Source organism: Cryptosporidium parvum, chromosome 6 (genome assembly GCF_000165345.1).
Source record: "Cryptosporidium parvum Iowa II chromosome 6, whole genome shotgun sequence".
Taxonomy (NCBI): Eukaryota; Apicomplexa; class Conoidasida; order Eucoccidiorida; family Cryptosporidiidae; genus Cryptosporidium; species Cryptosporidium parvum.
This window is the reverse complement of record NC_006985.1, coordinates 321,735-333,897: the sequence shown is the minus strand read 5'-3', so window position 1 is coordinate 333,897 and position 12,163 is coordinate 321,735. Positions and strand designations below refer to the sequence as shown.

The 12,163-nt window shown below is 29.1% G+C and overlaps 7 protein-coding genes across 7 annotated transcripts; 4 read left to right on the top strand and 3 right to left on the bottom strand.

Annotated features, from left to right (window-relative positions):
* Window positions 1–6: 6 nt before the first annotated feature.
* Window positions 7–453, bottom strand: cgd6_1400 (hypothetical protein; the record flags this gene model as incomplete). The annotated part of the gene is made up of 1 exon (XM_627510.1): window positions 7–453. The coding sequence occupies one exon, from the start codon at window positions 451–453 to the stop codon at window positions 7–9; it is 447 nt and encodes a 148-aa protein (XP_627510.1).
* Window positions 454–960: 507 nt separating this feature from the next.
* Window positions 961–1,446, top strand: cgd6_1390 (ribosomal protein S23; the record flags this gene model as incomplete). Its single annotated transcript, XM_001388273.1, has 1 exon — window positions 961–1,446. A coding segment is annotated over one exon (486 nt), but the record flags the coding sequence as incomplete, so codon positions are not given.
* A 208-nt stretch (window positions 1,447–1,654) lies between these two features.
* On the bottom strand, window positions 1,655–2,977 carry cgd6_1380 (histone deacetylase HDA2/Rpd3p; the record flags this gene model as incomplete). The annotated part of the gene is made up of 1 exon (XM_627509.1): window positions 1,655–2,977. A coding segment is annotated over one exon (1,323 nt), but the record flags the coding sequence as incomplete, so codon positions are not given.
* Window positions 2,978–3,692: 715 nt separating this feature from the next.
* cgd6_1370 (Hus1-like; mitotic and DNA damage checkpoint protein) lies at window positions 3,693–4,703 on the top strand (the record flags this gene model as incomplete). The annotated part of the gene is made up of 1 exon (XM_627508.1): window positions 3,693–4,703. One exon carries the CDS (start codon window positions 3,693–3,695, stop codon window positions 4,701–4,703), a length of 1,011 nt encoding a protein of 336 aa, XP_627508.1.
* Window positions 4,704–4,991: 288 nt separating this feature from the next.
* Window positions 4,992–5,615, top strand: cgd6_1360 (hypothetical protein; the record flags this gene model as incomplete). The annotated part of the gene is made up of 1 exon (XM_627507.1): window positions 4,992–5,615. The coding sequence occupies one exon, from the start codon at window positions 4,992–4,994 to the stop codon at window positions 5,613–5,615; it is 624 nt and encodes a 207-aa protein (XP_627507.1).
* Window positions 5,616–6,091: 476 nt separating this feature from the next.
* Window positions 6,092–7,624, bottom strand: cgd6_1350 (hypothetical protein with possible transmembrane domain within C-terminus; the record flags this gene model as incomplete). Its single annotated transcript, XM_627506.1, has 1 exon — window positions 6,092–7,624. The coding sequence occupies one exon, from the start codon at window positions 7,622–7,624 to the stop codon at window positions 6,092–6,094; it is 1,533 nt and encodes a 510-aa protein (XP_627506.1).
* A 504-nt stretch (window positions 7,625–8,128) lies between these two features.
* On the top strand, window positions 8,129–11,746 carry cgd6_1340 (hypothetical protein with 7 transmembrane domains; the record flags this gene model as incomplete). Its single annotated transcript, XM_627505.1, has 1 exon — window positions 8,129–11,746. One exon carries the CDS (start codon window positions 8,129–8,131, stop codon window positions 11,744–11,746), a length of 3,618 nt encoding a protein of 1,205 aa, XP_627505.1.
* Window positions 11,747–12,163: the final 417 nt, after the last annotated feature.

Here is a 12,163-nt window from a genome sequence, read left to right as displayed (position 1 = left end):
AAGAATTCAATTATCATTAGAGCGCGCATGATAATTTATCTCGTACATTTCTCCTAAAGTCATATTCATTTTATTCTCTGTATCATTTGAAATAATGTTTTTGTTTATAGAATCTTCGACGTATTTACTAATGCTCACATTTAATTTATCTAATACAATCGTGCATTCTTCTGACACACATTTTAATTCTTTAACGCAATTATCGTTTTTAGACCTTAACTCCTCGATTTTGTTTAAGTATCTCTCTGCATCTTCACCATTTAGTGGTCTTAGTTGGCGCATTTTGGAGATCAAGTCATTTGCGCACTCAAAACCCGTTGAGATGTAGTTTGCTCTGTAGAGTATATCATGTTTTACAGCATTCAAATCCTCGCCTTCCTCTAACTGCAAGCTAGATGTTACCTTAGGCGCAAGATCCGGCAGTAAATACAAAGCATCCTGAATGTAAATCATGAAAAGAAAGCATAGTTAATAAGATATAGCATAATAGTAGATCTAAAACTCACAGTCAAACAATGCAAAATATTGTTTAAAGTAGTTTGGAGTTGAGTAATTTTATCATCACTACTTGGGGATGGTATGGGTGCCCTATTTAAGAAAAACATAATCCAAGCAATTAATATGCTTCAAAATTTAGTTAAGTTACTTCTGACTAGTCATAAATACAGGATAAATTTCTCATTTTTCCTCGTACAAAAAAATATTATACAAATACATAGGCGCCACCAATAAACCGCGTCAATATACCATTTATGTCGTCTCTTTAAGAGACAAATTAATATTAAATATATATATAAATGTATATTTGTTTAAATTGGCTTAACGTAGCTCTAGCTAGCGGTAGACTAATTATTGGTAATTGCTAATTTAATCAGAGTTTGTCGACATTGATTTAACTCGTTTAATCGATTTTTTTTTGTCTTTTGAGAGTAATTATAACTGAAAAATGGGTTCAGGTAAGTGAATATTGAGACTACCATTGATTTGTATCTGAAATACTTTAACTTTCATTCAATAGGAAAACCAAAGGGTATTAATACGGCACGTGAGCTTCGCACACGTCGTAGAACTCAAAAATGGGCAGATAAGCAGTACAAGAGAGCAAACTTAGGTACAAGATACAAGTCTAATCCATTTGGAGGTGCTTCTCATGCTAAGGGAATCGTTGTTGAACGTTTTGGTATAGAAGCAAAGCAACCAAACTCCGCTGTTCGTAAATGTGTTCGTGTACAACTTATCAAGAATGGTAAGAAAATTACAGCATTCGTTCCACGTGATGGTTGCTTGAACTACATTGACGAGAATGATGAAGTGCTTGTCGCTGGTTTCGGTCGTAAGGGTCACTCTGTTGGTGATATTCCAGGAGTACGTTTCAAGGCTGTGAAGGTCTCAGGAGTATCACTACTTGCATTATTCAAGGAAAAGAAGGAGAAACCCAGATCTTAAATCTATATGGACGAGTTACATCTATTATAGTAAAGGAATAAAGTTGGCATTAGGTCTGTTAGGTTTACTAAAATAACTTTCTCTTAATCGCTAAAATGAAGTGTTAGATATCTATTTGCGTTCTAGTACCTATCTATGGTCATGGCTTACTAACTTTTCGCCACGCTAAGCTTAATTAATTCGTGATAAAATCTAGATAAGTGGTATACTATCCAATAGCCCTGTTGTTGTAATCAACCGTAGGCCATTCTTTCATCTCATCATCGAAATCCTGATGCTGTTCGTGTTTAATGTTGTTGCCATCTTTATAGTCATCTGGAGTCTTGTTTGGATTATATAAGAGAGGGAGCTTCTCGGGTATGTCGTATGCTGATATTTGAGATCCGATTGGAAACACATAATCCCTGAAGTTTTCACTTATTTTCCTATAAATTTCTTCACAATCTTGTCTTGAGTTTAGATTTTCCATATTTGAAGTTCTAACTGCTAAGGAAAAATCAGGTCCATAGTACCCATAGAAATTTGACGAATTAGGAAGCTGTTCATCAATATATGTGTCAACTATTAAACTTGTTTCATACGTCCAGCATTTTGGAACATTTCTGAGTGTGTAACCACCACCTCCTAAAATAAGCAATGGAACGTTGAATTTCTTTAAAAAAGAAACGGCATGCCCATGTCCCTTAAGTGATAGGTTAAAACAACCTAGTCTATCTCCTGATAGTGAGTCAGCTCCGCACTGTAAAACAATTGCCCCCGGTCTATAATTTTCCATTACCAGCGTCATAACTTTAGTAAACAAGTCAATAAAAGTTGCGTCATCAACCCCGTCTTTCAAAGGAACATTTACGGAATATCCAAGACCTTCCTCCACTCCTACATCATTTAGTGCTCCAGTTCCTGGAAAGTAGTCACCATATTTGTGAAATGAAACGCACATACATCTGGGAGAAGTATAAAAAGCTTCTTCAACGCCATCTCCATGATGGATATCAATATCAACATAACAAACTCTATGTTGATATTTCAAAAACTCTAAAGCGCCCAATACGCAATCATTAACATAACAAAAACCACTAGCTTCGTGTTTTTTTCCATGGTGGAGCCCTCCTGCCCAGTTTATTGCATACTGATATCCCAACTCATTAACAGATTGAGCCCCTCCAAGTGATCCCCCGGCAGACAACTGACAAAATTCCCACAGGCCATCAAATACAGGGCAGTCTTCACCTACGTTGAATCTAGCTAAGTGATCAGAATAGTCATGCATATTATCAGTATTAACGCTACGTAAAAAGTCTACATAGTCATTCGAATGAAACCTTGTCAAAGACTCGACTGTCCCAGGGGTCGGTACCATAACATCAACTTTTTCTAATAACCCGTATTGAGAAACAAGGTCATGGGTCATTCTAACTCTATGCGGCTTCATTGGATGGCCCAAGCCATAGTGGAAATTTCCAACTTCCTCGTCATAGAAATATGCTATTTTCTTCTTGGCTCCCATTGATAATTTATATAATAGATATCTTTAATATATCTTTATATAAATAAATACAAATATTTATATATGCATATATAGATCAATATATATATATATCGGCTTGTTAATGATACTCTCGAAAACTCAATATTTATAGTCTTATTTTTTTTTACGATTTAATTCAGAGAAATAATTTTTTGCCTTGAATTATGTTTTCGGTGTACACACACCTTTTATGTAGCAATAGAATGTTACTAACTCTCTAGTTCGTATAATCAAGATGTAATTAAATGACCCAAACCAAATCTACCAATTAGAATTAAATAATTAATGGCCATACATACCCTTTGGTATTGTGCAAAATATAATTTTGTTACTTTGTTTTAGTATTATCACCGAAGAAAAAACTGTTTATTTTTCCCGCCTATTAATATATCTTAAAAGAGGTTAATATTTAAATGATTTTTTGTAAGATACAAGACATTATTTGATCACAAGAAATTCTTATTACAGAACAATGAAAAAAATTAAAATGCTAAAATACTCTGTCGATCGTGCTTAACAACTGAATAATCGTTAGGTATTATATTTCACTTTTGTATGCACAAGTTTTCTTCATTTGAACAACTCCCCCTCATTTCCCTCTTGCAAGATCTGATTTTGTATTTTCAAAAATACCTCATTTTATTACTAGAAAAATTTTCATTTATTTTAAAACTTTAGTTCTTGTATTGTGTAAATGTTTTAATTAAGATCATCCGAGATGAGATTCAAGGCTACTCTATTGCAAAGAAAGTCTAGTATACTCTTGGAGTGTATACAAGGATTTGTAAAGATGATGAAGGGATTACCGAATAAACAAAACAGCAGATTCTATATCAAGTTCGAAAAAAATTCACTAATTTTGCTGCTAACAAGCTACTGCAATTGGGATGAACAAATTGCGGATGTGTCTTGTAGATTAAAATATGAAGATGTTTTCTTCTCAGAACCAGTATTAGAGAGTAAAAATGAGAATATTATTGGAATTAGTTTGAACCCCGAGGCTTTGATTCTTCCCTTGAGATCTTCAATATTAGCAAAAGAAACCACATTGAGACTGAGCAAAAGAGACTCACAAAATGTGTTATCTTTCTCAATGATAATTGAAACAAAAAAAATGAGTACATTTCAACTAACGCATGATTGCAAAGTTGATGTTTTGAAATCGAAAATAACAAATGAATTAATTCCTTTAGGTGAGGATGGGAAAAGATTTGGTAGTGAAATTCCCAATACTCACTTTTCTTTACCTCCGCCAAAATCCCTATTGAGACTATTTGAAAAAATGAAGCTAGTTGATTCTAAATATGTGGAAATTGAAATAGTTCAAGATTACAATAATGAAGCACAAAACAATCATGATGAAGGATCTAAATCCCAAACCTGTCATTTTATTTGTACTTCTGATAAATCATTAAACTCTACAGTTTCAATAAAGACATTTTTTAATAATTGCATTGTTTTCCACACTGAAAATTATGATGAGTCCAGGATGATTATTTCTCAAGAACAAAATCGCCGAACTGATGAAAAAGAATTATTTAGAGTTTTTGCAACTTTTGATATTAATCACTTAATGTCTGTACTACAGTTTTCTACTACTATTTCAGACTCTTACTGTGTTGCTACAATAACGCAGAACAAATTTCTATCAATGTTGATATTTTTTCCTAATATTGAATCACAAATATCTATATTCTTGGCATCAGTAAACACTAAAACTACTGAATAAATATCTTATATAGAAACTAGAGACATTAATTAATGCTTATCCCTCAAATATGATTTGGGTCTAATCCTATTGTAACATTAGAATTAAAAAATATTAAAAATGTTGTCTTGGAAACAAAACTTTTATCATTCTGAAATCGTTGTAGTTCTACATCACTCAAAATAAGCGGATTTAGATCACAGTTGATTATTCTATAGCTGCAAAAGATAGCTTTTATATTGCTTTAGAACTGGTTAAGTCTTTTTACATTTAGATCCGGTTGAAAGACTTTTTGCAGAAGACTTACAGATGCTCGTTTTTTTGTTTGAATCTTTCTTAATTAACTTTGAAGATGTTCTTTCATTTTTTGAGGCAATCTTCAAGTTTGTTTTAGTGGTTAATTTTGCAACAGGTGATTTTTTTGGTTTAACACTTTTTGAGGTAGGCTTTGAAGTTGTATTTTTTTCAATTTTTTTTATAACTCTGACTGCAGAGGGGATTGAGCTCACTTTTGATTTAGAAAGAGCCGTAGTTTTCTTTGCTGGCGTGTTCTTAATTTGTGTATTTTTTGTTTCTTTCTTTGTAACTGACTGTTTTACACTATCTTTTGCCTTTGTTATTTTTTTTATTGTATTCTTATTTTTTATAGGTTTCTCGGAGTTTATATTCTTTATTATTTCTTTTTTTATTACTCTTTTCATGCCAGAACCAATAATCTTTGATTTGCCTTCAACCTTTTTTGCTGTTTTTTTTGTATTCAAACAACTCTTTACGTCCGAACTCATTTTGTCAGTTTTCTTATTACCCATTTTTGTTGAACACTTAGACTTGCAAACCATCTTGATAGTATTATGTTGGACTCTTGTAAAAATTGATAAAATTGTTTATTATTATACAAATTACTTATGTTACAACTTTGACTGTGATTTATGATTATATTAAATACGTAAAGTTCTTTTTGTATTCTTGTAGACTGTAAAATTTGTCGCTTTTTTACAAAAAAAAAAAAAAAAAGATCTTGTAAAATATTTGCAAATATTTTTTGAAATTTGTTTTTATCACAAAAATATCGGAAATATTAAAATAATACTCATACTAATCTTGATTACTAATAATTTTGTGGCAAGTCACCACACACACACACACACACCCAGTTCCCCACTTAGAAAAAAAAAAGATTAAAGATCTGATGAATAATTGTTATTAATTTTAAAAAAAAAAAACAATTAAAACAAAAACATGGAGTAATCAAGTTAAACTTATTGATTGAAATTTAGGTGTAGATTCTACTTTTAATTATAAATTAATTAGCATAACAAATTAACTTTTTGTTAATTAGTCTTTCTAATTATTGAAAATATTTATATCTTATATATTATTCATGTTTTATTGAATAAATTGTTTATCATTTAATTCGGCTTGATATTTAGTAATGCTTGAGACAGATTTTTGCAAAAATTCATTGTAATTTCTTTATTATAAACCAAATTTTTATCAATATTCAATTCATTTTCAATAAACCTGAACTCCTCTTTGTATATTAATTCATCGAATTTTATGCAATAGCTCATATTTCCAGATAATTCAATTTCAACATAAATATCCTTGTTTTCTGTTTTAATTAATATTGAATGCTTGCTAATTTCATTAACTGTATTAAAACTAAAACTATCAAAATTAATTTCAATTGCTTGAGTGTCAATTGATTCAATTTCCGAATAAAATAATATAAAACTAATGAATAATTGAGGCCCAATTGATGCCAGATATAGTAAAAAATTAAAAAATATGAAATTTTGAATCCTGCATTCAATCATTTTGAATAGATCACCAGGGTCTAAATTCATTTCATTTAATTTTATAGGGATTACAGAAACGTTATTGACAAAGTATTGCAGCCAATAATAAGGTTTTCCAGAAATTTCTTCTTGTAAAACCTCCAAAGTCTCTTCATCAATTAATGGAATATTTTCGCCAGTATCTTTATCAAATAAAATATCCGAAAAAATATGGCATTTTAACTGTTTATTTGTATTCATAAATACAGAAAGCAAAACAACCTCACGAGATGATAGAGTATTCATTGTGGAAAACTCTAATTTAATTGGAAAAATATTGATCAGAAAATCTTGGAAATTTGTTGAAACTGTATCAAATTCTATTTTAGACAATGGTCTATTAATACCAATAACAACCTGGCCATATTCATCAACATTTACATGAACAACTTGATCATGATCATTATTACTGTTGATTCTATCCTTAAAAGAATTGAAATATATATAAATTGGTCTTAAATTTTTATGTAATTCTAGCAATGTGTTTGGACAAAAACCTTCATTTTCTTCGCAATTCGAATCATCTAAATAGCTAGTAATTAATTCTAGGCTTTTTTTAAATGGTTCTATATATTTGTTTAACTCTTCTTGTTCTAGATCCATAGACTTGGATTCAGCAACCAATTCAAGATGTTCTTGCTTGATAGACTCAAGTTCAGCTATTTTTTTTTGTCTTTCTTCAAAGTCAAATTCTAAAATCTTAATAAATGTTTCAAAAGATTCATTGCTAGATACTACTGAATAATTTAAATCCTCGTTTTCATCAACATTATTGTGATAGTACATCTCAAATGCTGGATGTGTGTTATTTTCAAAATTTTTTGAGATTATATTGATGAAGTCTTCTCTTGCTCTACATTCATCAATACAAATGTTGTTTTCATAAAACTCTCTTACGAGATCTTGATTTATGTTATTATCAATTTCTTCCAATGAAGTAGATAATTTACGCCAACTTTTTCTAAATGTTAAAAGTTCCTGAAAAATATCATATCTACAATCGTTCTCTAAAGGATCGTAATCTCTGATATAATTCTTTAGAGATTTCAGACACTCTATTACTGGCCTCGCTAGTTTTCCTCCAATCCCATTATATTCAGACATTTATTTTTCAATTTACTATGAAATAATTAAAGTGACCATTTTTTCTTACCGCTAAAAAATTAAATAAAAGTTAATAAATAACTTGCATGTTATTATTGTTACTTTTGTCTGTATTTAGACAATTATTAACACCAGAACCCTAAGTAAAGATTTAATAAATAATATTAATGTATTTTGCTGGTATTGTATTTATTTTCGATCAATATTTCCATTGAAAATTGTCATTTACTACAAAATGTTGTTTTCATGACATTTTAATTGAGAATTCGGATTATAATATTGATATCACTAGCTGTAATTGATCACTTATTTAATTAGGAATATAAATCAATAAAAATGATTTAATGAAAAAGTTCTCTGGCGCAAGTTTAAACTCGAAAAAGAGTGTGTGGTATGTTTAGTCAATTGGTGATAGGTTAGTTTACCTCATAATTTCAGCTGGAACATATTTTGAACTAGATCGAAAATCAAAATAACATAATTTAAAAATGTTAATATGAAATAATGGACCTTGGAAAGTATTTTTCAGGTTTCTTTACACACTCTTTGACCAGATCTGTAAATGAAAACCAAGGTTCATTTGAAGATAGGGAATCACATTTTTTGTTGGTCTTGAAGAGAAATAGTGACGGTGATAAAATATACAAAGGATTAAAAGAAACTAATGAATTTAATATTTATGAACTTACTGACTTAAATAGCCCTAGAAACCTTATTTATCTAGTTATTTCTTTAAGATTTACTAACGAGAAAATTTCTATTAAAGCTGAAGAGTTACAACCGAACAGAAATGATAACCTATTTTGGGGTGATTGGCCACCTTCTTATTCTTGGGTTTTTTTTCTTGGAAACATTTTATTTTATGAAATAAGTCAATTCGAATTTTGGGAGAATGTTGTTATTAATCTAATTGCCCTACATAATGGGGAATCATTATTTGAACTTTACGAAAAGTCTACACGCGTGTTCAGCATTAGTGGAAGTTCCCAAAGTAAGAAGAAAGATCAATTAGAATCTCCTTTAGAAAGAATTCACGAAAACGAACAGTACAGTTCTATTCCAAGGTTATTCAATATTTTATGCGAATGGTGCGACTACTTTGGTCCAAACATAATGACCATTTTTTGGCTATTGTTGGTATTTTTTATTATTTCAATATTAATTTTCTGTATTAATATTATTGCATTATTTGGTCATTTTATATCAATTTATTGGTTAAATTACAAAAATCCAGTTTTTAACTTTACTTTTTATTCAAAGAAAATTACTCCATATCTTATATTAATGATTCCTATAATCACTAGTATTGGTTTGATTTTCTTGAAAAGTATACTGGATGATTTTCCTTTGCCAAAACATAATCAGGAATATTTAATTTACTTTTCTAATAACACGTGGAGAAATCCAATCAAGAAGAAACCGAAAGAATATTTGAATCTCTTTTATCATATGGCTATTCCAATTTTGATTATTTCAATTTACGTGCCATTTAGTAACAAAATTGAAATACTAAAAAATGAATTTTTCAAATTTATGGTACATTTCATTTTTTCATTAATTATTTTTCAAATTGTTAATAATATAAATATGAATATAGATGTATCTCGTGAAACAAAAGAATCCTTCTGGTCTTTTAAGTTACCACTTATAATAAAAAATATTATTTTTTTTATTTATTGGAAAATAATTAAACAAATATCAATTTACTTCAGTACTCATTCCATTGATTATTTTCCTTTTGCAATTGCATTAACTATTTTAGCAAAAAATTTATTTTCAGTAATAAATTCAATACCTTATTCCAAAAATTGTATAGGTTTTAAATTGGGACCCAAAGAAGAAATGAAGAGACTTCCTCTAGGTGATTATGTCACATATAACAACGATCTAGCTATTGGACAATCATCTTCAGTTTCGAATAATTTCTGGAATAACTTATTTTTTATAAAAAATAAATATACTTTATATGAAGATATGTGGCACTATAATTTGATAAATATGATATTGCTATCAATTTGTACAGAATATCCGATTATTACATCTTTTATATTAATGTTAAATAGTGGTCTTACAATAATTTTACTCTTTTCAAAAATCTTAACTGATTCAACAAGACCATGGCTATTAATTATTACTCTATCTCACCAACTTTGGAAGTTTATTATTGATTCCAGTATACTGTTTTCAATTTCTTGTTTCTCTTCAACACCAACTAGTTCAAATTTCAAAACCTCCCTCTTTATTGTTACATTTATATTAAATTATGTAAATATAAATACAAGCAAATCAGGAAAAATGATTTATTTAAGCGAAAACTTAGTTTTTTATATATTTAAACTGGTTCCTCTATTTAAATACACTAGGCAAGCAATTGAAAAAAATAAAATGTCTTTAAACAAGGCAATAAACAAAGTTTTAAGAATGAGAAATCCTCAAATAATAAACAATAATGACGATGGAAATTTAAATCTAATATTTAACAAACAAAAAGAAAATGGATATTCAAATATAAGAACAATTGAAATCACATCTCCACTAAAAGAATTATTGGAAAAGTTCCAAGGTTATTGGGTTCTATTGAGATCAAATTCTGACTCACTTCAAGAAATCAATGCAGCATTGGGTGTCTCATGGTTTATTAGAAGAGCAGTCGATAAACTCAATCCAATTGTGCATTATGATGTTGATACAGTAAGAGGAATAGTTTCAATATCAACCACATTAATAATGGGATTAAACAATAGAACAACATTAATAATAAACAGAACAAAAAATCTGGGGAAGAATAATCTTGAGGAAATAGAAAACCATAGGATTGAAAAATTTAAGATGGAGGAAGAGGATGATAATTTATCATTATCTCATGATGAAGGCGGATTGTATAGACAGTATTCAAATAAAAGAAAAAAATCACTTGAAAAGTATATGGTTTTTGAACAACCAAATACAACTTTAGAATGGAGTGAAGATAGAACAAATATTATTTTAGAAACGAGACAAAATAGAGAGGGTTTCAAAATGATTGAAACAAGAAGCATCGTTCCTTCTTATAAACTCCCATTTAAAGTAAAAGGGAATGATGGAAAAATTATTGAAAATAGACGACAAGATATCTTATGTTATAAAATTATTCTTAAGGGTGGGAAAAGAAATTTCAATAACAAAAATAATTTACTTGTTTGCTGTAGATACTTTATAAAGACCGAAATGATTAAATCAAAGGATTCTGATTCCAATTCTAAAGAAAGTAGTGGATCAAAGATAAAATCTGACCAATCAAAAAGTTTGATTTCAGTTAATTCATTGAATGAAATTCAATCTAAAGAGAGTGTTAAGCCAATATTTATTGGGGAATTAAATGAGTTTCCGCTTACAGTACAACAATTAATAGAAGATGAAGATAGTATATTTAAGATTGTTACCGATAAAAGAGCAGAACTTCTTGAATATACTAGAAAGTTAGTATCTGAAATTGATAATGGAACTCAGAAGTGGTCACTTGAAAGAAATTCAAATGGCATGAGAGTATATAAAAAAGAAGTTGATGGGCAACCATTTATGAGTTGTGGAATCACTTCAATATCACTGAATTGCAATATAGAACCTTTTAAAATTTCTTCAGATAATAATGAAATTGAAAATACAAACAAAATATGTTCAATTAAAGATATTGTAGATTATATTTGGGATTCAAACAACAAGATGTATTATGATCCCATGGTTGAGAAATCTGACCCGATGCATTATTTCAGAAATGATGAAAATATTTGTATATTCTACCAGGCATTTAAAGGACAGTGGGGTGTCTCAGGAAGAGATTTTGTTGTAATATGTTACAGATACAAGCCAGATGCAAATGAATCAACTAATTCAGATGAATCACAATATGAATATATTCTTACACAATCTATTGAGTGGCCCATAATAAACTCATCATACGTGAGAGCTAAAAATTACTTCGCAACATACGTTTTTCGTCCAGAGGGCGAAAATAGAGTGCAAGCCATATATTTCAACCAAGTTGATTTACATACTGATATATCTGCATGGATAATAAAAAGAGTAATTTTAGATCAAATGAATTCTTTAACTATGCTTAGGGATATATTACAAAAAAAATAAAACTTAGGTTCGCTAATAGGTTCTCAAAAAATAAAAATAACGGGGTAATTGTTAATTTATGAAAATTTTGATTTTTTTGACAAGTTTTCTTTTATCTCTTCGAAATTAAAAATAAATTTAACGTATTTTTAATATTTTAAGAATTTATCATTTTTTTTTTTTTCGCGAAATATTAACTTGCATGCGCAAGCTCGTTAACGATAAATAGATTAAAGATAAATTATTAATAATAAATACCAAATTTATTATAACAATAGAAAAATAGAAATAGAGAATTGAAAGCGGAGTAAATATAGAAGTAATAAGTATTTAGTAAAACCTTATGCATTATAACTAATAATAAAGATAATACTTTTTTTTTGTTCAATTTTTAATAGTATTATTTGTTGTGGAAGATAAACAATCCTGTATATAAAT